Source organism: Platalea leucorodia (genome assembly GCF_965183815.1).
Source record: "Platalea leucorodia genome assembly, chromosome: 16".
Lineage (NCBI taxonomy): Eukaryota > Metazoa > Chordata > Aves > Pelecaniformes > Threskiornithidae > Platalea > Platalea leucorodia.
Genome location: NC_138838.1, coordinates 13287673 through 13313701, shown reverse-complemented (window position 1 = coordinate 13313701; position 26029 = coordinate 13287673). Strand labels below are relative to the sequence as shown.

The 26029-nt window shown below is 56.4% G+C and overlaps 1 protein-coding gene across 5 annotated transcripts in view; it reads left to right on the top strand.

Annotated features, from left to right (window-relative positions):
• Positions 1-26029, top strand: part of SMG6 (SMG6 nonsense mediated mRNA decay factor) — a 117281-nt gene that overhangs the window by 73578 nt on the left and 17674 nt on the right. For 3 of the 5 annotated variants that reach the window (XM_082328450.1, XM_082328449.1, XM_082328448.1), the window contains exon 14: positions 24841-25017. In XM_082328450.1, the coding sequence (XP_082184576.1) occupies positions 24841-25017 (177 nt within the window). Of the gene's footprint in view, positions 1-1410; positions 4166-17478; positions 18018-24840; positions 25018-26029 lie in introns of those variants that run through there. The other 2 variants (XM_082328452.1, XM_082328451.1) reach the window with 2 other exon arrangements.

Here is a 26029-nt window from a genome sequence, read left to right as displayed (position 1 = left end):
GGCAAACAAGCGCTAGCGCTGCACGAGGACACTGAATACAGCCCTGGAGAAATCCGCAATGTGGAATAATAGTTCAGTCTCTTAAAAGGGGGGGTGGGTTTAAAAAAAAAAAATACTGCAATAAATCTAGCGAGTGGAATCTGAGGGAAATGATCCCATCTGGAAAACTCCAGCGCTGGTGCTGCTGAAGGCTTAAGGAGCGATGCAGATCGCAAAAAGAAAACCCTGCAGTCTGAGGATGACAGGCTTCTTAATTGATGTCCATTGCAACTGGTACTCTGCCAGTTTATGTTGGCCACCTTCCAGCGTGCTGTAATTTTGGGGCCAGGTGTGAAGCGTTTCTGTTCCATCTTGTTCCCGAGCACCTACAGAAGCCTCACACATCTCACTTGAGGCTGCAGCCCTGTAGGAAACAGCTGTACAGGTATAGGTGAAGGGAAATGGCACAGCTGGGCTCGCCGTGCTCCCCCGTGCCTGGCCTAGGGCTCTGTCTGGGGGCCGCTCTCCCCGGGCCGGCGCTGGGGAGGTGGCCGCTGTCACAGGCACACCTGCCTGTCTGTCAGCAAGGTGCTTTGAACATCGGGGAGCTTCTGGGAAGAATGTACGGGTCAGAAACCTCCCCTGCAGAGAGGAGCCCGCGGTGGCGTGCCGCAGGCCTGGAAGCGGGGAATCCAGCCCGGGAGAGCCCCGGATGCTGGCAAGCCGGGGAGCTGCGGCCATCTCCTCTGCTCTCTTCCCCCTCGGGAAACCACGGGGAAATTTCCAAGGGAACAAAAACCAGTCTTGTAGAAAGCACTCAGCCTTGGTTTCGAAAGGCTGAGGACCCATCGGGATCTTTAGCAAACTGCTGCAGGAGCCAATTTCAATCGCCGTTAAATGCGTGTGTTGTTTCCGGGCTAAATTTGTTTTGTTTCAGTTTCCACTAATTGAATTTTGCTGTAGGTTGGGAAGTCCTCCATTGCTGCTCTGACCCCGATGTATGAATGTGTCCCAAGTCCCCCCGTCCCCATCCTCTTTTGATGGCTGAATAGATGGAGTGAGAGCCGTGATGGTCTCTCGGGCATGGTCTGGATGCCCCGAGCCATTCTCACGGCGCTTCTGAGCTGTGGCTGTGCAGGCTCGATGTGTTGCTCCATCAGCTGCTGCACCAGCTTGTAAGGAGGAGGTGCCCGCCCTGCTCTGCTGCTCTCCTCCTTGCCCACCAGACGCCACCAGCATCCCGCAACCTTTGCTCCTCGAGGGGCAACTTTGCATTTGGCTCTATTAAACAGCGTGTTGTTTGCTCGTGAGTAGGCGACTGAGCAATTTTGAGTTTTTCGTCTGTTGGTGAATTGCTCTCTTCAAAGACTGGGAGGGTGGGAGACGGTGTCTAATCTGCAGGCTTTATCAGTAAAGGTTTTCTTTGTCCAGGTCACTGAGCCTATTGTTAAGCAGCATAAGCCCAAGCGAGCTTCCCCGCGGCCCCGCCAGGACTGCCCTCCTGTTTACGCTGACATTTTAAGACCTCTGTTGACCAGATTTTAATCCACTCCATATCCTGTGCACTGCAGTCTCTGGGGCATACTAGCTTTTCACGTCCTCTTGTCCCAGCCGTGCAGAGCGCGCAGGCTGAGGACAAGTGCCTGCCTGATGACGCACAGCCGTGGCATCGAGCTGCAGACAGTGTTGAAGGCAGCAGGAGTTCAAAGCTGTGCAGCTCCTTTGCCACAGCCAGGCATTAACAGATCCCGTAGCCCCGGCCAGGCAGGCACAACGGCGAGGAGGAACGGACCTAACTACCTCCAGGCAGCACCCCTCTGCAGAGCTGAGGTCCTGCTGCTTTGCCTCCGTCCTGAAGCTGAGAGCTGGTGTGTGAGAACTGCAGTCTCACTACGAGGTGAGGAACCACCTGCCAATGTGTTAAGATCCAGTTACACGTTCTCTTAATGCGCATTAGCAAGCGCGAGAGTGGCTTTGTGGTCTGGATGTGGCTTGCAGGGAAGTACGAGGTGCCGCCTTCCAGGCAGCCCCATCTCTTGGCCGGGAAGTGGGAAGGGAAGAAGCAGCAGTTGGTGGAAACAGCGTTCCCTACCCCGAGATGACTCTTTCCTGGCACCTGGAGGGAGCGAGCAACACCCTGGTGCATGGCGAAGCCACAGGGAGTTTGCTCAAGTGGCTCGTGACGTTTCCATCCCTTCCTCCCCTGCCTTCTCCCAGCCTTGGATCCACCTCTGCCTCTCCTCCAGGCTCGTCTTGGACAGGGCGCTTCAGCCACTGCGTCGGCTCCAAGTGAATCAGGCAGCCTGGGCGTGAGCTGTGCACGTGTACCAGCACGTGTGCGGTTCCCCAGCCAACGCTGCACAGTTTGGCTCTGGTGTCAGCAAAAGGCTCTTTTAAAGTGTTTTCTGGAAGCGCGATGTGATCATCAGCTCAAGGCTCAGACTGACAGGATAAATCAGCCTTGTCCCATGCCTGGTTTCAGGCAGCGTTGGATCTTTCCGTGCGGATCAGATGACACTCGTTGTCAAACATCTTCGCTTCTGTCGTCGTCAGGCTAGGTTTATGTAATGAGACAGAAAACTTATTTGTGTTCAGTCCTGTCCTAAAAGCTGCCTCCAGAGGTTCAGCACGGACTCTTGGGAGACGGGAAATGTCCTGTTCAAGAAACTCCCTGACCGCGTGTTCCCGGAGTCGGCATCAGTGGAGTGACCTAGGAGAGGAGAGTCAAGCCACGAAGTCTCCTGTGCAGCACCTCCTCGGCGTATGCTGCACGCACCCTTCTCTTCCCTTGGGGTTTTTCAGCAGGTAACGGCCTCGCTTCTGCCGCACCAGCACCCTAACGGCACAAAACCTGCCACGTCTTGGCAGGATACCAGGCCCGGATAGTGCACGGCTCTGGCTATAAAAGAGGTATTCACCATGACTTTAGTGTACTCAGAATGACATATTAGAGTCCAGACCTCATGGAATTTGCTGATTAGTCTGTAAGTATATTGAAAGGCCTCATTAAAACCCCATTAATGCTGGATCCCCTCCCAATGAGCCATCTCTTATTGCTACCCAGAGAAACCTTGAGGAAATGGAAAGGCTGTTCTGGCTGGCCAAGCCGGTCCCTGGGCATGAAGCGTGGCCTCACCTCGGACAATCTTTGTGGTCCTCAAGACTTAATGTGGCGCTTCTGATCATGCAGGAGGCCTCTGGGACTCGGGGTTGCCTCTTTGCCTCCTGCTTTGCCTGCTGGATCCACCAGCACCGCTCAGACTCTGCACTCTGGTGCTAAACTCAGTCCTGGGCCTGACTCTTCGTCTCTGACCCTGACTTAGCTTTGGGGGTGACCGTGTTTCACAGCACTACCTATATTTTGTCTTTGACCAAGTGAAATGCCTAAAACATCCCTGCTGAAGACGATGACGGCTGTGGTATCCACCAACGCAGCTATTGGAAGGATCTCAGGAAACCTGAAAAAAGACCCAATTAATAACTCCTCATTGTTATCCTGAATAAGAAAGATCCACGTCCTGGGAAGCTTGCCAGAGAAGTGGACTGGGTGGAATGCAGGGAGTGGTCAGCCCAAATAACAGATGGGGATCTACTCTGTCTCTACGGGAGACGGAAGGTGACCTCTGTCATTGAGCTTGGAGTCTGCTCCCCACGTTTCTGCTCGCAGCCGGACCTCGCGCTTTTTTTGTGGATGCCAAATCCGTCTGCCGGCGCTGGCCTGAGTCTGGGCGAGGATGGAGGGTCCAGCTCCTGCGGCAGGCTGGAGCTGTCACCCTTGGTATCCTCATGCTGTCACATCCCAAACCTGAAAGAGAAGACACCACCGTGGTCTTATTTATTGTTTTCTTTTCTCACCGTCATTGAAGTCAAAGCACTTCCCAGGCATTAATGAACGTAGCTCCACAACACGTTCTGACAGAAGGAAAAGCAATTTCCTTGTTCGAGATTGGCAACAGAGGTACGCGAGGCTGAGGGACTGACCCGGTCCCACAGGAAGCCTTCGCTCCAGGATGAGAACAAACCCCTGATACCCAGGATTTCGGGCCAGTGCCTCAGCCCCAGGCCGCCCGCGTCCCGTAGGAAGATGAGGGGGCACTAAGTGAAGGTTCACTGGGAAGCGTTAAAATTCTTCCCAAACATGGGCCTTGCACGAGCAGCATCGCTGCTGCTGGTCTGTGTCTGTGGTGGGACACTAAATATGCTGGATATTTAATCCAGATAATTTAATCAAAATTTTCCCCATAACATATTTGCATATATTTGCTTAAACATGTGGTAAACCCCATCATTTATTTAAATTAACAAAATTTGCCATAACATTTTGCATACCAATATTTTACATAAAGCATTTCCTCCACCATGTAGTGAATGTCTATAAGTTTATATATTATGAATAGAGACAATAATAGTATATATTTCTAGTTATTTTCTTGATTTTTTTTTTTTTTTAATTTTCCTCAAACTTCACTGTACTTGGGATAGGTAGACGCATGTATGAACAGGAATTCTTAGTATGAAGACACAGATGTTTTCTGAGGTCTAAGTCATTGCCTGCCTGGTCTGCTTGGTTTGCGAACAACAGAAGAGATTTACATTTCGGTTCCGTATTTACCTTAAGCATAAATGATTTAATGTTTATTATAGCATCCATCATTATTGAAGGAGAGAGATTTATGTCTATAAACAGAAGATGGGGGTTTGCTCTGTCCTTCCTCACGCTGGGTCTGTTCACCTGGTACCTGGTTCATGCGCGATGTTTCCCGTGGAGAAGCGGCCACGGAGCAGCGCTCCCAGAGCGTGTCAGGGACGTGCTGCTGATGTACGCTTTTGGAACCTACCGGCTGCCAGTGATGTCCCACACTCCTGGTGCTGAAGTCACTTTTGAAGACCGTGCTTGCACTCTCAAGTCATCCAGATGCTTCTTGAACTTGCACCCATTGCCAGCTTATACCGGTAGCTCCCTCTAGTACTAGGATCTTTTTTAGTTCAGCATCTGTCCTAATGAACAAAGTTTTGATCAACATCGATCTGAGCTTTGCAGAAGCCTGATGGATGAAATGCTCGTCAGTCCAGTTCGTGGGAGCTGAATTTCCTCGGCAGTTGCATGTTCCCACAGCTGCAGCTTCAGCCGCCTTTTAGGCACGAGCATCCTCGCCGGCTTCCCTGTGACTTGAGAGTTGCTCGCTAGTGGCTGCCCTGACATGGGAAAGGAGAGATCCTCCAGGTACCGGCATGGAGGGACACCTCATGTTTTGGAAGTACGTAGTACCTGCTAAATGTACAAGAGGCTTAATGATGTGGGAGATGCTGAGGTTGTAAAGATGAATCCATGGAGGCTGGAGAGCTGGGAGTTGTGTGGATGGATTTGTCTAGGTGGGAATGGGAGTGAATGTCTGTATGGGTGCGCTGGATGATTATGTCATTGCAAGCGTGTAGACGGAGCAGTTGCTAAACAGAAGAGTGGGCAAAGAGGTGGAAATGCTGGCTGGGGACAGCAAGGGGCTCGCAGCCGCGAAGGTACCAGCAAGGCACAGTGTGCTGCTGACCTCTGCAACAGGGAGCCGTCTCCCGTGCAGTAACAGGCCATCGCTGCAGGAGAGTTGGAGCCTGACTTGAGGCCACGGCCTGCATAATTCTGCGTCAGTGCAAGTCCTCTGTAGCTCTTGGGTGGTTTAGAGACTGAACGCCCAGGGCGGCATTTCTGAGGGTTGCGTGAGTGATCCAGGTGAGATGACAGAAACGTGTAGATGTGGCACTTAGGGACGTGGTTTAGTGGCGGACTTGGCAGTGTTAGGTTTACGGTTGGACTCGATGATCTTAAGGGTCTCTTCCAACCTAAATGACTCTGTGATTCTATGTGAGCAGCCGCTGCTCTCCCCATTCCCTGCCCACAGCGTGCTCCGGCGGCGTGTTGGCTTTTTGCGGCACGGGTGGGATTGGTTTGCTGTCGGCATTACGCAGGAGGACTTCAGGATCCATTCATACTTGTTCTTCTGGATGTCCTCTGCCTTTTTGCTCCCAATAGTTAGGTGAAAGTTGTTCCACTGGCAGGGTGGCACCTTTAGGTTGCTTAAGGACACAAAGCTTGGCTTGGCTGATGCTGTGGGGTGCGGGGCACGCCTTCCTCGCCTGGGAGGATCTGAGCACCTTCAGTACCTAAGCTGTGGAGACAGCAGAGCCCTCATCATGGCCGCTCTTTGCTCCACAGCATTTCTGGCCATCTCTTAACCCCTTTTCAGGATAAAAACCCACCACATTGGAGAATGGTTTGTTTAAATGAGTTATTTTATGTTTTATGTGTTTTTTTTTGTCTAAAATGAAACATCTTGGCATGGTGAAATGTGAGGACAGGAGAGAATTTGCTGGAACTTCTGAGAGGCTTAGCATGTGTGTGCTAACGGGCTGTAATTTCTGTCCTGCCGTGTCTCTCCTCATACAGACTGAAGCGCAAGGGCTGTTCCTTGTCGTGATGATATCCTCGAAGCCTGGGTTCGATGGCTTCGGGGCAGTCCGGTGATGAGGAGGAAGGCTGGTAGGCTGTTACCCCTCAGAGATGCGTGCATGCTCCCATCCCGTCTTGGGCAGTGCCGCCCCTTCCTGCAGGCACCTCGCTCCTCCCGTAGCTCGTGGGTCTCCTGTTCCCTTGGGCAGGATTCCCACTTTTCAGCTCTTCCCAGATTTCACCTCCGTTTCCCCCTTTTTAATAGGAATGCTTGGCCTCTTGCACTCAGACTCGGGGAGGAGCAGCTTGTTTCTGTAGCTGGCCCAGTGCCAGATGTCATCACTTCAGGCAGTGCCACGCTGCACATCTTCAGCAGTTTGAAATGGAGAGACAGAGAGAGACAGATAAGATCAGCAGCTTTAGGTGATGGCATTGTTTCAAATAAACCATGCATGACCCAAAGCTTCCACTTCAAATGGGGAATGAAATTGCTTCATCCTTTGACAGCTTGCTCCATGAAAGAAATTTATCTTCACTTAATTGCTTTAGATCCCAAGAGGCTGTGTACAGTAATTTCTAGGAGATAATTATATCAAATTAAAAAAATATGTGACTATCCGACTGCTGAGCGTGAATGCAGTGGCCAGAGAACAGGAAGGAAAGAGGCACCACATCTGACTCACGCTCGCAGGTTATCGCTTCCTCTCCTTCTCGTGGTCTGCAGGCATGGCGCTGGGAGACCGCAGGAGGACTGGGCGCCGACGCGCTGGGCAGGGCGCTCGGAGCCGGGAATCCTGCTCTCCCAGAGCTTCTTTGGGATCCTGCCTTCAGTCCCCTGCTCTGAGGCATGGCAGGGGTTTCCATCCCCGTACCTCGTCGCTTGTTGGGGACGGCAAGCTTTGCCAGGCAGGGCTTGGCAGTGCCTTTATCCGGTTCGTTCTCCTGTGTAGTTGTATAGTAGAGCTGAGGAACAAGAAAGCTTGTTGATTTAAAAACATGTATATTTAGAAGCAGAGTGTAAACTTCCTGCCCAGGCTGGGATTGGATTCTTGACTATGTTTGAGTTTCCAGTTTTCATTTCCTTTGCCCTCATACTTAACATTGTGTATCTCCCAGAGTGTGCCCCAGACTAATCTCTCCTTAACCCTCCCTCGCCCCACATTTTTCTCTCATTATTTGCACATCAGTCCCAGTTCTTCCAGGAAGCAGCGTGTCTCCTGACTGTCACTCCGTGCCATGGCTGAGCCTGGGCTCCTGCAGGTCCCCTCTTTCCCTCTGGAAGTGACCTCAGACCCCAGCCAGTGGCAGACCCAAGCTGGGGACTGCAGCAGGGACAGAACTGCTGGCAGTTGCCATCCCTCGGAAGAAGACAGACTCTTTCGGCCCGGGTTGAAATCCTGAAGGGACATTCCTCTTTGTGGCTCATGGGAACAGCCACTGACCAGTTCCAGGAGGGGCGAATTGCTCCGTCATCTAAATCTTCTTCTCTCTCTCCTTCAAATCAGACTGCCTGCCCTCCTTGACCGCTTTGTGTGACCGCTCCTGCCCTGCCATTGCCTTTACAGCCCATCTCCTGGGGACAAAGGTGATTTTGTCGCCCCAGGGCTGTGACGATTTTTGTGTGTGATCCTGCATGGGCTTTGAAATGGTTGTCAGCGATCCTGGGCCAGAAGGGAGCTCCTCCCCACCCCTGTGATGTGCGGGCTGGTTTTTGAAGTGCGGCGCTGCTTCGGCTGTTCCCAGGAAGTCTGCAGGGGAACTGCGTTTGTACTAAGGAGGTAAAGTCCCTGCGCGTTTCTGGAGGGGATCCACTCAGTGGGCTCTTTGATGTCATCTCAGTTTTTGGACTAACATCAAGTAAGTCTAAAAAAGAAAAGAAATGTTTTGGCTTAGCCTAGAACATTTGCACCTGAGCAAGATGACCTGTGGCTGTCCTGGTGTCTAAGGAAGAAATCCACGGCCACCGGTAGAGCTGTGGCCCGGAGCAGGGAGACGGAGGATTCTGGTCCCAAAAGCTGCCCGCCCGGACAAGCTGGCTAGCAGGGTTGTCTCAAGTGGTGAGGTGGGAGAGTTATCACACGTAAAATGTCTCCTCGAGGCAGTCCTCAAACTCAGCACTGGCCCCGTGTGCTGTTCAGGATGCTGCTGGTGGTTGATCTCATACCACCCTGAGTGCAGACAAAAGCAGCCCTCTGAGATGCTGCCTGGTGCACCGTACGGTTCAGTTCACACGTGCCAAGGTGAACAGCGTCTCCCATCTCCCTGTGTCTCTAGAGCCTGAGAAATCTTATGCTGTTGGGATGACCGTCCCCAAATGTCCCCATAGTTAATGCGTTGTCTCCAGTTCAGACCTCACGGTGCTGCCACAGGGCTTGTGTTTAATCATCTTCTGGCCTGGCTGCCCAAGCCCAGCGCTCTCCAACAGGTCACGCGTCCTTATCTTCAACTGTAGTTTGTCGTTATCTTTTTTTTGTATGAGATGTCCGGACAGAGCTTGGCACATTGCAGTGGTTAGCCGTGTCCGCTGCTGTCCTCGGCGACCTCTGCAGCCCAGATAGCCTTTGCCCTTTTGTGTCCTTCTTCTGGGAATGATGCTGGGCTGGTCTGAGGTTTTGGTCCCTTAGTCCCAGGCTCTGAGAGGAGAGGCATGGTGTAGGTGCTGTATGGGGACACGCTGTGTAGCTCCATGACTGCCCTGATGGGCCAGTCCCATAACAGTTAGCAATTAATCATCTGGAAAGGGATGCGCTGTTGAGGACAGCGAGAAGAGGGATGTGATCAGAGGTGCGGAACCAGCCGGGCATGGCGCTGCACAGCCACACCAGCCAGGTCTATAAGCTCGAGCCCAGGCCCCTTGGTCCCTGGGCTTAAGACAGTGCCTTCTGCCACTGTGGGTTTTTTCTGTGTTTTCCCATAAAAGCTATGTCAGCAACAGTCACTCTGTCCGTCTCCTCTTGTCCTTTTCCTTTTCTTTTCTCTGCTTTCTTGACATACTTCTTCACTTACTCCTTTTTGTTGCTGTTAGTGAAGAATATATCACCTAAAGCCATTTGAAATACAGTGTCTGCTCTTAATAGTTTCAAAGACTGGCTGCTCGGATGGCCAAAGCCTTGGGGGACAGGCGAGGGGCTGCACGGGGGTGGCACCCTGTTGCAGAAGCTGGCAGAAGAGCATTTAAGAAACTGAGAATACGAGGAGCTCTCATCTGGCTCGAAGCTGCTGCTCCCAGCGTTTTGTTTCAGAGGCCACGAGTGAATGAGTTAATGATGATCCCAGATGGCTTCAGAGTTTGCCTCTTGCCACCCCTTCCTGTTCCCCCAGGATCTCAGATGGTGGCGGGAGATGAAGTAAAATTCTAGAGTTTATTGTAAAGTTCATCTCTCTCCCTAAATCATGCTGGAACTTGTGCATGCTGCGTTGGCAGCTTCAAGGGGATGCTACCTGGTAATTAATTAGTTGTCAAGAGACAGCCCAGAGGTTCCAACTCTTTATATTCTTGCTAATAGAAATTGCTCTGATTACATTTTCCCCCTTGGCTGGAGGGCTGAAGAGCGCGGAGCAGGAGCTATGGTCCATGGGCAGCTGGCGCACGCCTGCCTGTCCTTTGTTGGGACTCCTCGGAGCATGCTAGCACACGCTTCCGCGAGCACGAACCCCGAGGGAGCCCCGTCCCGAGCCCTGTCTCTGCCAGCCAGTTCTGCTCGTGTTTCTCATCGCACGCTTCCCCTGCCTTTGCAGGTGAGCCCTGCCACGATTTCCCGTCAGCTCCTCCTCGGGGTCTTCCCGTGGCATCACCGTTCCCACCGACCCTTCCCCTGCAGCCCCCTCCCCAGCCCCGACAGAGGTGCTTTGCATGTTTTCTTTGCAGAGCCCTTTTTCTGGGCTAAGCTTAGAGACATGTTCAGTGTCTACAGAGGTTCTTAGCGTTTTTCTCAACCTCGCTTCTGTTTTCTTCCTTTCGTCTTTATCTCCATGCTGCTGCCGTTAGTCATGAGCAGATTTAGGTTTCTTCTTGCAGAGAGAGGAGTCTGGTCGGGGAGCTACATGAGAGGTGCCTGGATTTTGAGGTCCTGTCCCAGCCAAGCAAGGCAGTGTACACACAAAACTGGTCTGGAGCTGGGTTATCCAACGGTTTGTTAAAGGACCGTTTACATTTTTGTGCACTATTTTATGTTTTTCCCATCTTTTTGCAGAGGTTCTCTGCTAACAACTGACAGTTCCCCCTTTCCCCTTCTCTGGCCGCTGTCCGTGCGTCCCCCAGCAGCCTGGTTGTCTCTGACATCTTGAGCAGCTTTGTGCGTTCAAAAGTAGCATCTTGGGAGCTGAACCCCGTCGTCCATCCAAACTCTCCTCCTTATCGTGCTTCTCTGGTCAGCGCCACCATCCTGGGCAGAGCGATGTGTGACATCCCAGCTACTGGGGAGACGTCGCTCTCCTCCTCCCTCTGCAGCAGGACACAGTCGTTTTCTGTTGCATCCCTCAGCAACGTACTGGAAATCAAACCTTCCCGTGGCTCCAGGAAGCACTTGTCTGGGAGGGAGCTCTGGAGACCTGCAGGAGGTGGCGGTGGCCTGCCAGCTTTGTCTCCTTGTGTCTGGGAGAGACTCCAGCTTTCTGCTCCTCCCGAGCACCCCTGGGTGGGCAGATGCAGCAGGGCCGGGAGCTGGGGCTGCTGCCGGGCCAGGCGGGGCGCAGCGGGCAGCGAGGCGAGGCTGCTGGCTGTGTGAGCGGAGAAGCAGCCCAGCTCTTCTGGCAAGCGTGCGCTTGGGAGAAGAGCCCAGCCCGTGGGCAGGGATGCTGCAGCCCTTTGAAACCCATCTCTGCTACCTTAGGGAGCAGCTCTGTCCTGGCTGATCCCAGGACGCATCCCGTCCGGCGTCCCTCTGGATGCTGTAAGTAAGGCGCCGCGAGCAGCGCTGCTCTGCCGGATGCTCTCACGCCTGCTGGTGCCGTGCCTTCCCTTCCCACCCCCGGGGAGCCCGGGGAGCCGGGCTCCAGCCCACCTGACATGGCTGCCTTTGCAGACATATGGTCCCTTCTCGTTGTGTTTGGTTAAGTGTGGGAGGACTCGATGCTATAACTCCTGTAGCTTTTAAGCTATTGTTATTGCTGATACAGCCCTGCAAGCAGACGTGGCAATTTTACAAGCATGGCCCCATCCCTAACAAAGGCAATTAGGATGCTATTCTGTTATAGCTGGGGGGAGAGAGATTTCTAGTGTCTGGAAGGAGCAGTCTGGAAAGGGCATAATCTATTGCAGAAGATGAAGACAAAGGCATTTTGGAGGCAGGGTGCGGGGAAAACGGGGGCACGACGAGCTCAGAAGGCAGATGTGCAGCGGGAGTGAGGGGACGGGAGCCCAGCAGCTCGGGGTGCAAGGCAGGAGAGCAGCAGAGACACGCTGCTCTGGGCAGGTCCAGGGAGGTGCATCGGCCGGGGTGAGGGTGAGGAGCAGGGTGCTCTCCGCTCGGGCAGGAGGTGGTTGTGCTGGGTGAGAAGGGTGAAGGTTCGGGCTGCAGGGTGGGAAAAAACCCCAAGATGTGATAAACACGGGAGCGTGATCCCGCAGAGCAGCGAGCAAAGGCGATGGAGAACGCAGCTGGGACAGGAGCGGCCCAGGGCTGTCAGCGACCTCGAGGCGGCGGAGGTGGCCCAGGAGCGCGCAGGGGAGCCGGGGAGGCTGGCGGGGGCCGCGCTGCCCTGCGGTGCGGCGCGATCCACCCAGGGCAAGTCAGGAGGCTGTTTCCAGTCACAGGGCTCGAGCTGCGTTTTATGCTGCTGGCTCCTTCCTTGCTTGGCTTTTCCAGCATCTGAGCTGACTGCTTGCTTGCAATGATTTCAGTTGTTTTCTATTTTAGCTTCTGACCCCGAGTGCCTGGGCTGGGGCAGGCAGGCACCGTTTGAAAGCCGCCACTTGGCGGCAACAACTGTTTGAGCCACGGAGCAGCACCCATCTAACCCCTCTTTTCACACACTCGGAGCTTCCCAAACATTAACCTTTGGATTAAAATTTTCCATGCTTGGTCTCTCCCCAGATGTGATGTCTGAGCTTTGGTTTGGGTTCATGTTTTTCGTGTTTGCTGGATTTGTGTTATGGGAGAATGAAAGAAATACTTTTCCCATTTAAAAAAAAAATTATAGTCTCCATTTATTTATTTCTTTTTCTTCGGGGATTCACCAAAAATGGTTGAAATTTGAAGCTGAAAATAATTAGCTTGGCCGCAGCAAGCTCGTGTGGCAGGCACTCGGGGAAGCGCCGCGGCCGCAGGTGTGCGCTGCGGCAGGTACCAGCGGCACAGCCCGCTCCAGGTGCGTGCAGGCTCTGCCGGCAGTGCCAGGAGAGCCTCGGTGTGAGTCAGGCTGAGTAACTCCAGATTGGGAGGAGGGCGGCTGGTTTTTTGTTTTTTAGCAAAAAAAAAAAAAAAAGTTGTTTTTCAGGCTCCACATGCAGGATCACGATGCGCTCGGGACGCGCGGGCTCCCGGCTGCGGTGACTCAGACGCAGGGCTCGCCGCGCTGTTTTCAGTCCTCTGCTCCGCGCCGCAGGTCATACCATCAGCGGGAGATGACGTGCTGTAGACCCAGCGGTACGGTCGCCCTGGGGAGGGTGCGTTGTGGCACAGATCCTGCCCCAAACCCCCCACGCAGCGCGGCTGTCGCTCCCCTCCTTTCTTTTGCGGGAGGAGTTCTGCCTCGTTTCAGGTGGCATCAGCTGCTGGCTGCACCTTTCCTTGTCCCGAAGCCAAGCGCTCAGATCCCACTCTTGACACCTCCTTGTCGACTTCAGGGCCACCTTGGACACGCTCAAATGCTCTGCGTTTCCCTACATTGATTTTTTTTTTTTTTTTTTTTTGCTGGCTGCAGCACCCCTCCTCTCTGCTCCAAGTCTGCGTGCTGCTCATCGGGTGGGGACCTGCGCTGCTCACACCAGCGCTTGTAATGTCTGGCCTGCAGCTCTGCCAGAGGCCAAAGTTGGCTTTCGGAGCGCGGCTGGATCGCAAGGACAGTGTTAGATGGAGGGTGGAGTGAGCGAATACCCCTCTCTTCCTACTGTGCTTTCAGGAAATGTCTCTAATGCAGCTGTAAGTGTGAATGAAGTCAAAAGGATGGATCGGTGCCCCCGCTCCAGCCCACCCCACTTGTCGGGGCCCATCCAGAGTCCCCACCCTATTGTTCTGGTTCAGCTCCTCCGTTTCGGGGCAGGGGCCCTGCTCTGTGCTCAGCATCCCGCTCCCGGGAGGAGGAGCTCTGCAGAAAACAAAGACACAGCGAATAGTTTTCCTCTCCCCGACAAGCCGCCGTTCCAATTCCTCCTTCCCTTCCCTTCCCTTCCCTAGGTGTGTTTGCAGCTCTTGGCCCAGCTGGAAGCAAGCGACTGTGAGACTCAGGCCATTAATCATCTGCCAAAAGAGCTGAGTACTGGGTATAAGTAGCAGAGCTGCGCTCGCAGCTTCGTTAGAGGCAGAGCAGGATCCGCACGGGCTGGAGCTCGCGTCCAGTGCATAAAGTTACCTCTCTGGTAGGCTAACAGCGCGTCTCGCTCGGAGCAGCCCCTCCTCGAAGAGGACATGGGCTCTCAGGCACGAGAACGTCATTGGGAGTCCCCTAAGTGGCAGCATTTCGCTGTAAAGCAAAATACAGTGTTTGTCCCTCCCTGAAGTGGCTGCTGGAAGTGGTGTGAGCTGCTTCCCGCCCTGCCCCGAGACGCTGGGAGCGCGCTGCCAGTGTGGTTCTTGCGGTGGGTGGAAATGCCAGTATTGCTAGTATCTCTGGGGCTGTGGTGTCGCAGCCGACCGAGCTGTGGTGGCATTTTTCTGGTGTTATTACATTGCCTTCCATATCCCCACCCTCTGTTTTCAAGGGAATTTAGTGGCAGCCCCGACGGAGGAGCTGATGGTCGGAGGAGCTCCTCCCTGCACGCAGCAGCCCCGGCCACGCTAGCTGCCCTTTCGCGTGGGCTTTGCCTGCTTGCTAGTTCAAAGCAAAGCTGCTTCTCTTTCAACTTCCAAAGTTGAGGGGAGCCAGAGCGCCCCGAGCTCCCCGGCAGCGCCAGGGCCAGCGGGGCGTGCGGAGCAGCAGTGGGCAGCGTGGCGCTGACGTTGCTCAGTCTGGCTTCTGGCTTGCAGAGCGGAGGTTTCTCATCGCATTGCTCTGACTCAGGTATCTGTTTCCTCTGATGTGGGCAGCCGTTGCTGGAGCTTTTGCCCTGGGCACGCAATTGCTCTGTGGCTCCCAAGGGATGGTGGGACGTGCGGGAGAGCTCCCCGAGTGCTGCCGCGACCGGCCGGTGGCTTGCGTCCCTGGGGTGGTAAAAGCAGCGTTGCAGGAGCAGTATCTACCACACTGCTACGTGTTCAAAAGTTCCCCTAAAATCAGTGGGGCAAGCGTCCAATTTGTGTCCTAGACTAAAAAGTCTGAAGGAAATGAAACACACAACCTGACTCGAGCGGCACGTGTGCATGAACTCAGGTTTTGGGCTGCCGCTCCCCGTAACTCACCCACCCGGCTGGGTGTCAGCTCCGTGACCCTCAGCTCTCTGCTCCCCGTCCAGCTCCGTGCAACAGCAGCGCCGGATTCCCTTGGCCCGGGGTGCTTAGGAGGGACCTTTTACGGTGTTTATTTGATTGCATTTTCCTGGCCGAACGGCCTTCCCTGAGCTCGGTATCATTCTGCCACTGAGACTAACCACTCTAACCAGTTTCCCTAGAGCGGGATCCCAGTTCAGCAGGTCTGGATTGTCACCCTCTGAGAATCGCTTGTGTTTGAGGAAGTGAAAAAACCTGGGGGGAGGCTGCGAGCAGCGGCCAGGTGGGAGCCGTGCTGCTTTAGGAGGTTTTAGCGGTTCTCATTAAAACAGTCTCCTGTAGACTCAGTTTCCTAAAAGAAGAGGAGAAAATTCCACAGGCTTTCATCCCAGTTCAAATATCCACCAGGGCAAGGAGCTGTGGAAGTTACGGTGGGATCTCAGATGACATTCTCTGAAAAGCAAGCTTAATAAGTACAAGTATGAAGTGCTCAGACCGGCAGCGGCTGTGCCCTCTGCAAGGGCTTGGCCAGCGTCTGCACCTCTCCCTCTCCTGCGCCAAGCCATGAAGGGCAGAGGGGGGAATCGGGGGGTCTGCCTGAGGAGCCCCTCCGCTTTTGAAGCCTTTGGCACCTCCGCGAGATATTTAAATGACAGACAGACATATAGGGATCTGTAAATACTCATTTGGTGCCAACTAAACCACAAAGAAGATACAGCATTTGTGGTCCAAGGAAGTTTGAATATTTGTGGTCAAACTTAAAATTCGACATAAAACTCTCATCTGCGATGGAAGGCATCCAGGAACTGCATGGAGAACGTATAAGCTGTGTAAACTCACAGAAACGGCTTCCCGACTGGCTCTGCCAGGACCAGGCAGACTATTGCAGCTCTTACCTCTCCTCTCCCTCCCGCCGCCGGGGTCAGAAGTCAGGTTTGCGAGGGACGCGGCAGCCTGTTAACACCTCCGGGGTGGAAGTCCACCATGCCATGGGTGCTCGTGGCTAACGCAGTGGTTTCCTCGCAGAGTTCACCTTGGAAGGGTGAGAGGTGGATGGTGCGGGCAGGGCAGGTGGATGCTGTAAGGGCGAGCTCTGGTTTGCACCATTTTTTGCTATTTTTGTATGGTAGAACCTCATCCCCGCTCCCCCATTCCTGTGTTGTAACTCTTTTCCTTCTACCACCCAACTTCCCACCATCTCAGCCCTCTGCTACCCCAGGCACGGGTGTCTTGTCCCGTGGGACAGGAATCACCGAGTTACTCTGTGGGTCAAATCACGGGGCAGCTGTCTCCATGGGGAAGTCCTTGCGAAAGAGCTCGTGCTGTTGGCGAGAGCAAAACGCTTGCTCTGCCCCGCTGCTGTGCACAACACCTTTATCTGCTCGGAGGGTGCCTGGGTGAGGGGTGGGCACGGGGTCCGGAGGGGCTGAGCTGAACCTCCCCGTAGCGCTGCAATGCGGCGGCGTGCCGGGACGGACACGCTCGGCAGGACTTGTGCATCTTCAGGGCTTCCTCGGTGCGAGCGCCCCGGCAAGGCCAGCTCCCTCCTGCCGCCGCTCAGGAGGTGCTTTCTGAAACGGGGAGCTTGCCAGATAACTGCAGCGTTCTCCCCACAGCGTGGGCAGCCTGGACTTGGCTCCTGCCTGTTTTTTTTTTTCCCACATACCCTGCATAAGGGGCTTTTACTGTTGCGAGAGCACATGGAGATTTGCAGTTGAGATGTTGGGTTGAACATTCATCAGCCACATTTCCCGAATTCCAGGAGAGACAGGTCCTAGCCCTGGCACAGGAACGGCTTCTCTGGTCGCGGCACGGTGTGGCCCCACGAGCAGCTGTACCCGAGAAACGCCGGGGGTGGAGAGGTGTGGGGATGGACCGGTCTCGTCCCCAGCGCCAGCGTCTCCTGGAGCGGTGGCCTCAGAGGAAGGGCAGCGTGTGTCGGCCGAGAGCGGAGCGGTCCCCTTTCCCTTACTAAGCAATCCTCCCTTCCTCCACCAAAGAGCCTGCTAACCACTTTCTTATCTTTCTTAACTTTGCAAAACAATCTCTGGCAAGGCAGGCATCCTCCGAAATGGCAGAGGAAATAAATTCCCCCCAGTCCCTGAAAAGGAAAACACTGGAGACTCTTGCAGCAGGGAGAACAGCCCATGCCCTGCAAAAGCTGACAGTGGTGCCGTATTGGCTTCGCTGAGGGTACGGATCTTGCCTCCTCCTTCCCAGCCCGGGACCACGAGCTTGGGGTAGGCTCTCAGGGACTTGTCTTCCCTGGGTAGTGTTCCAGCAGGACCTGGAGGAGCAGAGCAGGCTCCTTCGGACTGGTCTTGGCTTTACTCTCTGGCCTGAATTTTTCTCTTTTTTTCCCCCTGGGAAGTTTGGGGATGTGCTGGGAGCTGGGGTGGGAGAGAGGAGGGCATCGAGATGGCTGTTACAGGGAGTCCCTGGCTGCGACTCGCTGTTTCTCCTGGCATCTTCTGCCTCTTTCGTAGGCCTCTTTCAAAGCTGTGATGTTTTAGCCTCTTGTTCTCCCGACAGACAACTGAAACGTGTGGTCCTGTGCTCAAGGCTTCACCTCGGAGAGCAGAAACGCCCCAGATATTTCACAGCTGCGGGGATCGGTTTGCCCAGCGCTGGGGCATGTAGCCACGGGGAGTGGAAGCAAATGCTTTCTCCGATGGAAATTCCTGCAGAAATTTCCCGCAGCATCTTACTGGAGGCAACATTTTGCAATGTGGGGAAGCCCGTAGCTCTCGCTGAGCTGTTGGCAGCGATGCCTGAGGACACAATGAGAACCAGGCAGGAGCCACAGTCACAAACCAGATGAAACATCTGCATCACTCTGTGGAGACCTCCTGTACCCCATCGTCTGGGACTTCTCGCTCAGGCTGAAGTCATGCTTTTTTCTCGTTTTGCTGCTGCCCAGTAGGAATGGGCTGGTGGGGGTAAAATTAAATAAGCTGACCATCCTCAGCCTACAAGGTGTTGGATGCAGCCTGGCGCCAACTGCTCCCTACTGCAAACGCTGTGGCTCACTGGAGAGATGAACTGACAAAAAGGTTCTTTAACACATTTAACAGGTGATTAAGACATCAGGGCAAGTCTTTCCAAGCATCAGCAAAAGCCAAAAGCTTGGTCTGGAAGCCATCAGAAACTTTCCTCTCTGGGCTGTGTAGCTCCTCATGCTTCAGAGGAGCAGTTGGTCCTGGGCTGGGCCGGAGCTTGAGAGGGGTCTGAAGGATGGTTTTCCATCCAGAGCATCTGCTTCAGGTGACTTAGGTGTTGACTCTTCCACACAAGTCACAAAAGGTTCCTGCAGCACCCTCAGATGTATTTTGGGGTGGTCAACCCCCACCCCGTGGTAAGCCATCACCAAGGAAGGGGAGAGTGGAGAGGGGCTGGTTGCACTGAGTCTGGAGGAGCTGCTCTGTAGGGCAGTGCCAGGCTGTGCCACAGCACAAAGGGTTTCAGGGACGTCGGCTGGGACCTGTGGCAGCGTGGGGCTTCCGTACAGAGTTTTGAGTGGTTTCTGGCCTAGATCAGTAAAAATTCAGTCTGTATTCCTGCCCCACAGCCACTAGGTGCCAGTCAGGGAGAGAGAACTGGCCCCTGGCAGACGGGCAGCTCTGGGGAGGGCCGCTGCCTCGGTGTGCCGGTGCAGGGAGCCCCTCCTCTGGGGAGGCTTGCTGAGGGCAGGCTCCAAGCCCCGGCACTGCTCACAGCTTCCCCCGCGTTGCCGGGTCTCACCTTCGTGTCCTACAGCTGCCGGCCGTGACAGGTACCAGTGCCTTGGGTGCAGCCGGAGGACCTTCATGGTAAAAATCTGTGCAGGCTACTCAGGGCTTCTTCTGATCTCTGACACCAAAACTTGGATGACTCGGCTCAGATCTACCGCTTTGCACCTCTGTATGATCCGTGCGTCTTCTCTGCATCACTGCATGGGACAACAAGGCTGGCCTTAGCCCGGCAAACCCTAGTGATGGTGGGCAGTTGGCTCCCTTTCCGTGCTGCTTTCCAGTTTCAAAGGCCAGTCATGGCTGAGCTACGTGGCCGAGGCTGGAAAGACGGAGGCGTCTGCCAAGGCCAGGAGCACATCTGCTCCGATGACTCGTGTGAGACCATGTGCCCCAGTGCAGAGGCTGGAGCCATGCCTCTGCAAGGCTCGGAGTGCTGGGAGAGAGGTTTGGCTAAGGCATGGCTACACTTTCTCTTTGGGGAGCCCCTGCTTTACAGAGAAAGTGGTTCTCCAGCAGTGGCGATGGGGAAGAGCAACTGGAGTGGTTCTTGTGAGCTTCTCTGTCTTCCCTGGGTGTTTTCTGATGCACCTCTCTGCTGTGGTGGAGCATCAGATAGGGATGTGGTGGGTCCTTTCCCCATGCGTGCTCTGGTTGGCGCTAGGCACTGCCCACGCTGGCACTGGGTCCTGCAGAGCCAGGGCAGCGGTGAGAGACATCGGAGCCAATGGTGCCTTGGTTTGGGCCCCCTTGCAGCCACAGTGGCTCTCTTGGGTCACGCACAGAGTTGCGGGCATGTGGGAGCCGCGTCCACCGAGCCTGCTTGTGGGATTAGTCGAAATCAGAAGTTTCTCTGAGAGAAGCTGTGGCTGAAGTCAGCTCTCAGCTGCAGAAACCAGGGTTGCAATCCAGCTGCGAGCACCGCTGCCCAGCCGTGACGGACGCCTTGGTCCTCCCTACCCAGGTGGCCAAACCCTTCCAGACTGTATTTGGGGCTGGGCAGGGTGAGGGGCTCCTCAGGCCGCATCCTGGCTGGGGAACGAGCCCAGAGAAGCTGGGCTGTGATAAGTCCAGGGTTAAACCCAGCCCAGCTTTTGTGCAAGCCTGCAAGATGAAAACCCAGAAGGGATGAGACCAAACCAGGCGCTTTCCTCTGCGCTCCTCCTCCAGCGCGCTGGGCCGCCCTCCGAGCCGGCTCCCCGGGGACGGGAGGAGGCAGCACAGGGCACTGGGAGGCATTTAGCCATGGCCTGTGTGGATATTTTAGCAGGGTCAGTGCAAATGTTTCAGCTGGGCCATGTAGACGCTGCGTGGTTTAGATCGTTTGGGGCTCACTTGGTTTCAGCATTGTTCAGCTGCTTCAGCTAAGCCATGTTTAAACCGATGTGGCAAAACCAGTGTTATCCCCACGCTGGATCGTGCTGGAGCTTGGCTCTGAGTCCCGGTCCTATCCCGTTCCCATCTCCGAATCTGGGATGGGATCTCTCCGTGCAATGACTCAAACTTCTCATGTCCTTTTCCCCTTCTGAATCCAGCTGTCAGGATGTGCTCGTGTCTCCCCCTCGCACACAGGAATGCAGAGCCGGCAATGGCAGCCCGTCCTCCGAGCAAACGCTCCTCCAAAGCCGCTGCCTCCTGTTTGCTCGCGGAGTCTAAGCTTTTGCGGAGAGAGAAGCTGCCGGGGTGCCTCCACACGACGCTGGCAGCAGCGTGGCGCTGCCGCGGGCGCGGGGCAGCCCTGTCCGGACCAAGCGCCCCCGGGATGTGGCGGGTCCCCGCGGCTGAGCGGGGCTCCTCTGGCCAGCTGGCTTGGCTGCCGGAGGCTCTTTGGACCAGCTGAAGGAGTCTGCATTCCTGCCTCCCAGTTATTTGCTCTTTAGGACGCTGCGTAAAATTAACAAGTTGTAAAAGTTGATTGAAGGCGGCGGTGGGTGTGACAGCGATTTGCTTAGCTGCAGGAGAGCCGTGTGCGGGCCAGCGGGGCCGGGCGGGGGGCAGAGGGGCTGCCCCCCGGCTCCAGGCGCGCCTCTGACCCAAAGCGAGACCGTGACTGGTTTCTGGTGGCGTCACCCCGCCAGCACCAGGTGCACGCGTCCCCCGGGCACGGCGCTCGCAGCTCTCGGAGCGAGTCCCTTCCCTCCCCTTAAATCTCCTGGAGGACACGTGCTGGCGTCGGGGCTGCGTCTCCTCGGGGCCAGGTGCCGGCCGCCCCGTGCGGGAGCGCTCTGCCCTCCTCTCCTTAAAGAGCAGCACACGGCGCTCGGGGAATTTTTTCCCTGCAGCCTCTTTCGTCTGCGGGGGGAAATACAGCCAAGGCCATAGAGGGGATCAGCTGCGTTTGGTCTGGGGACCCCTCATCAGACCTGGGGACCCTGCTCGCCGCTGGCAGGAGATGACACACGCGGGGCACTGGTGGCACCGGCACTGCAAAGTGGCTTTGAAAATACAACAGCTGGTACCGTTCATGCGCAGCCCAGTGGGTCTCTACAGGCAGTTAGTGTGCGTTAATGTGTGTCCTGCTGTGTCGTACTCAATGATTAGTATGTTAATGTATGACCCGTGAATTAGCAGTCGGAGCGCTAATGAGCCTCCTCAGCCTGCCCTAGCAGCCGCCAGCCCGCCGGTGGCTGGCTGGTGCTGGGAGCTGGTGGTTAGCCTGTCTGATGCAGCAGGAGATTAGAAACCTCCCGTCTCCGGGCCTGATCAAATCAGGCTGGCGATCGGGGCTGCTGCAGCCGTAGCCACCTTCGCCCCGCGGCTGGTCCCCAGCCACGTGTCCCCGAGAGGCACCTCGGTGGCGAGGGGCTCGGCGATGCCTCGGTGGCTCGTGCCTCTGGGGAACTGAGCCCGGGTCACGGACGGGGGCACCAGACCACTTCAGCAATTCTCAGTTTCAGTTTTCCTTTGAGAGTGGCTGCGTGCATGTCAGGCCTATTTTAATACCCAGCGATGACTTGAAGCCAGGCTTTCAGTTCCTGCTGTCTCTCTGCACGGTCGGGGGGGGGAGGGTGCGCGGGGCGGCCGTATTCCTCGCCGGGGCCAGGGTGTCTGCTGCCACATCACCAGAAACATCGACACAGTGTCATTGTGTCCTTGGCCATTCCTTGGGGAAGGTGAGCATGGCTCCTGGCATCCTCACCGCGCTCTGCTCCGGCAGCGAGGAATCGCCACGTGAGCCGGCGAGCGCCTTCGTGGCCGTCCCCGCTGCCCCGGGCATCCCGGCGCTGCTGCGGGCACTCGCGTTTCCACTCCGAAACAGGAAGTTTCTGACAAAAGCGGGTTGCTCTGCGGCACGCAAGGTCCCGCTCCGCCGTTCAAGAGAGACCTGGGTGCCAGTCACAGGTCACTTCTTTCCCAGCATCTCGGAGGCTGGGCTGCCCCGTGGCGGGGCCAGCCTGGCTGCCGGCAGCCTGGGGCTCTGCCGCGTCCTCCTCAAGCAGGGCTGCACGTGACGGGGATGTGCAGAGCGTTTGCTCCTTCCCTGTTTTTCATTCATGTGGGCTGGAAAAATGTGTTCATGAGATGAGTTGCTGTGGCATTATGTCATGGGCCTTCAGCTGGGCTCTTTTCTCCCCAGCAGATGAGATGAATTTAAGCATCAGGCTGTGCTGGTTTGGCAGGAAATCTGGTGTTTCCTACTTGTTTCTTCTTCAGGGGAGGAAGGAACGAACCCACCTGCCCTTGTCCCCAGCCCCAGCCATGGGCAAAGGGAGCTCTTCTGCACTCTGCCTGATCATTTGCAATCCAGGAGGCTCTGACAGCGAGATTGAAGCCTTTGCTGTGCAGCGATGGCTGCGCTGCAGCTGTGTCAGCGCCCAGCCCTTCACGCGTACATGCAACCCTCACGGGTCCTAAGCTAGATGCAATGGCTTTTATTTCTAGAGGTGTCTTGAGAAGTCCCTCGGGAATGGTGTCAGGATGGGGTGCCCATCTCTTCCCCACCTAGCCAGACAGTTCCTGCGTCCCCTTCCCCAATGATGCTGCCGTCAGCCACGCCTGGCATCCCACGGCACGTGGCTGCTGGCAGCGGGGCTCGGCCCCCGGTGCTGCCACAGGCACATCCCCGCAGCTGTGCCGGCCGTGGCGGGTGCTTCGCTCGCCCAGCAGCCTGGGCACGAGGGAACTGCAGATACCAGGGCTGGAAAATCCCTGGGCTGAAGTCACCCCGTGTGAGTTGGGCCGGGTCTCTGCAGCGTCGGGACCCCGCTCTGCAGGGGATGAAGCAGGCGGTGAGGTTTCCACCACTTCCCCCGGGGTGCTGCAGCCCGGAGCTCTGAGGAGGGATGTTTCCCATGGCAGCCATTCCCGCTTCGCTCTTGTTCTGTTTCCTTGTGACTTTCCCCTGCACAGAATCGTTCCTAAAGGAGAGCCAGGAGGATGGAAATGTTCCTGCGGTGACACTTGCTGGGGTTGCTCCTGGCTGGATGTCCCGAGCAGCAAAGGGCTCTCCCAGGAAAGAGGGTCCCCAGCAGCTGACCTGCTCCCGGGGCTGCTGGGCCTGTGTCACCTTGTCCTCTGCTCACCTCTGTCCTGTAGCACACGTTTTGTAGGAGCAGAATCGGCGGTTACAGATCCCTTGCTCCCTGAAATATTACATTCTTGTGATCACCCTGCTCGCACCCCCTCTCCGCAGCAGTGACTACCTCCCGCCGGGAGGAAGGGGCTTCTCCTCCCCCTCCGCCTGTCGGCGCAGGTACGGGGGGGACACGGGGTCCCGGGGGGCAGCTTCAAACGGAGGCGGCCCCGGCTGCTGGTGCATGAGGGTGCCTGGCTCAGGCAGTAGCCGGGGTGGGAGGTTGGAGGTCAGAGGAGGGTCAGGTTTTTGACACGCACTACAGCGACACGGTGGTTAAAATTAGCCCGCAGAGAGGAAACTGGCAGCGTTGTGGAAGAGCAGAAGTTTCCTCTCACGGCAACCTGGTGCAGCGGGGCCGCGTGCCGCTGCCAGCCCTCCGCTCGCCGCGGCACGGCCCCGTCCAGGGCATGCACCGCTGCCGGCACGGCACGTGATGAGCCAGTCTCTGCCAAGCCGGGGCCAGGGCATGGGGCATTGGTGTCGCACGGTGTGAGCGTGTAGGGGTAAAGCAGGCAGCGTCCCTGGCTGCGAGGCGCCTGGTTGAGTCACCTGTATGGGGTCTGGCCTTCTCCCCGGCGTCAGGATCCTGGTCCTGGGAGCCTGCGGGGACCCTTTTGGGATGGGGGTCTCTGAGGCCGCTCTGCTCTGTACGAGCAGAGCAAAACCAGGGTGGTTTGGGGGGGCAGGAGGAACTTGGGCATCAACATGGACTTTGTCTCTAAGCATGCAGCACTTCTAGCCCCTGTTTGCTGACTTTCTCCCTATAAATCTGCTGCTCTCCGGGGGTGACACCGGTCAGCAGGAAGCACCGGGGGAGAGCTCTGCAGGTGCAGAGCCCTGCTGCGAGGGGACGAGGTCTGAGCGGAGGCCGGTCGTGGTGGAGGCGCCAGCAGAGGCTGTGCCGCACGGAACGGGGCCGCGGAGGCACTGGGCTCCCACACTCTGGAAACTCCATTTGAGAGCCTCATAAATTGGATAATTACCTGAGCTATTGAGTTTCCTTCTGGCCAGATCCATCCCAGCCTCCCTCACGGGGCTCCCCAGTTGGTCCGTGAGATGGGCCTGTGGGAATGGGATGTGAGATGGGCTGGAGATGAGGAGGGGCTCGGCTTTCTCAAATGCCCCCACCTGCCCGCTCTCGCACCTGCATCCCTCCCCAGCTTTCGGAGGGGAGATTCTGGCGATGGAGCCGAAACGAAACAGTAAGGACAGGCCACATCATTCATCTCTCACGCTTCAGCAGGGCTTCCTCCCGTTCGGTGGGGCTGGGCAGGGGGCTGGCTGCCCCCGGCAGCCCCGCGGCCCTGGGGTGCACGGAGGGGGAGGACAGGACAGGGATCGGTGCCGACCTCGCCTGCCTCCTTTTCCCTGGGGACAGTGGGCTCCAAGGCACGGGCAAACCCCTTCCGTTCCCGTTTCGAAGAAGAAGGTTGCACCCTGCACATCCCTGTGGTGCTGCGCGGTGCCGCCTGCGTCCTGCTGGACCTTCTAGCCCCGAACGTTTCCCCCGGCCGTTGCCCGTCCGCCTTCCCTTTACACTGACTTTGTTTTCCTTTCCCTCTCCCCAACCCCCTCGTCCTCACCCCGTAGGTTATTGCAGCCGACTGCAAGAGGGTCACAGTTCTGAAGTATTTCCTGGAAGCCCTTTGTGGACAAGAAGAGCCTTTGCTGGCATTCAAGGGTGGAAAATATGTGTCAGTGGCACCCGTCCCAGACGCCATGGGAAAGGAAATGGGAAGCCAAGAGGGAAAACAACTGGAAGATCAGGTACCGTGCGGGAAGAGCGCGCCTCGGTGAAGGAAGAATCACCCCTGTGGGGCCCAGCCTCTGCCTGCCCTGCAGCTCCCGCTATTTATAGCCGGCGTAGCTGCGTGTGCATTTTATGGGGGGAGGCGGTGGGGGGGCAAGTGGTGCACAGCCCTTGTCTCCCGAGTGTACTTCGCTCATGCCCTTTCCTGCCAGTCCAGCCCGCCTGCCTCTATCTCGCACGCTGCTATGAGTTCCAGATGCTGCTTTTTCATACCCGAAGCGGGGGGAGCTTTAATAACGTGCAGCGCCGCGGCCCCGGGAGAGGAGGTGGGCGAGGGGGTGTCAGGGTTCAGCTTCAGGATCAAGTTTATAGCCGTGGAGCTCGTTGCGGCGGAGGCCTGAGCTCCAGCCTCCAGCACACGTACAGGAAGAGCTGACATTGGCGCCCCGTCCCTCCCCTGCTTCTCACATCCTGATGTGATTAAGGAATTCAACTCTTGTTTTTCTGCCCTTGCTTGTTCCTGTAGGCCTTGCTTCACTCCAGGCTCTGTGTGTGTGTTTAAGGGCCCTGCCAGCCGCTCTGCAGGTTGACTCTTTTCTTCTGTTTAATCTTGCAGTTGGAAAGGCCAGGGAAACAGGAGAGAGGGGCAGAGCGTTGGGAGCGGGGAGCTGGGTGGCCCGGCGCTGCCCAGGCTCACTCCGGGTCCCCTCCCTGCGCCGGGGCCGGGCGCTGCAGAGCCAGAGGGGGCATCGCCCGGTGCAGGGGACAGTGCCTCGCCTCTGCCGGCGCTGGGCGGCCCGTGGCCCCGTGTGCCCCGCGGAGCTGACAGCCAGAGGGGCCCAGAGCAAGAACATGCTCAGCACCCTCCTCGTCCCAGCACCCGGCTCCGGCTGAGCAGGAGACAGATCTTAGGTGATTTTTTTGCACTGGGGCTCAGAGCAAAAGCCCAGGCAGCAGGAGACGTCTCTGTAAGGTGGGAGGCCTGGCCCCTCGTCCTCTTCTGGAGGCGGTGCAGGAGGTTTTCAGGGT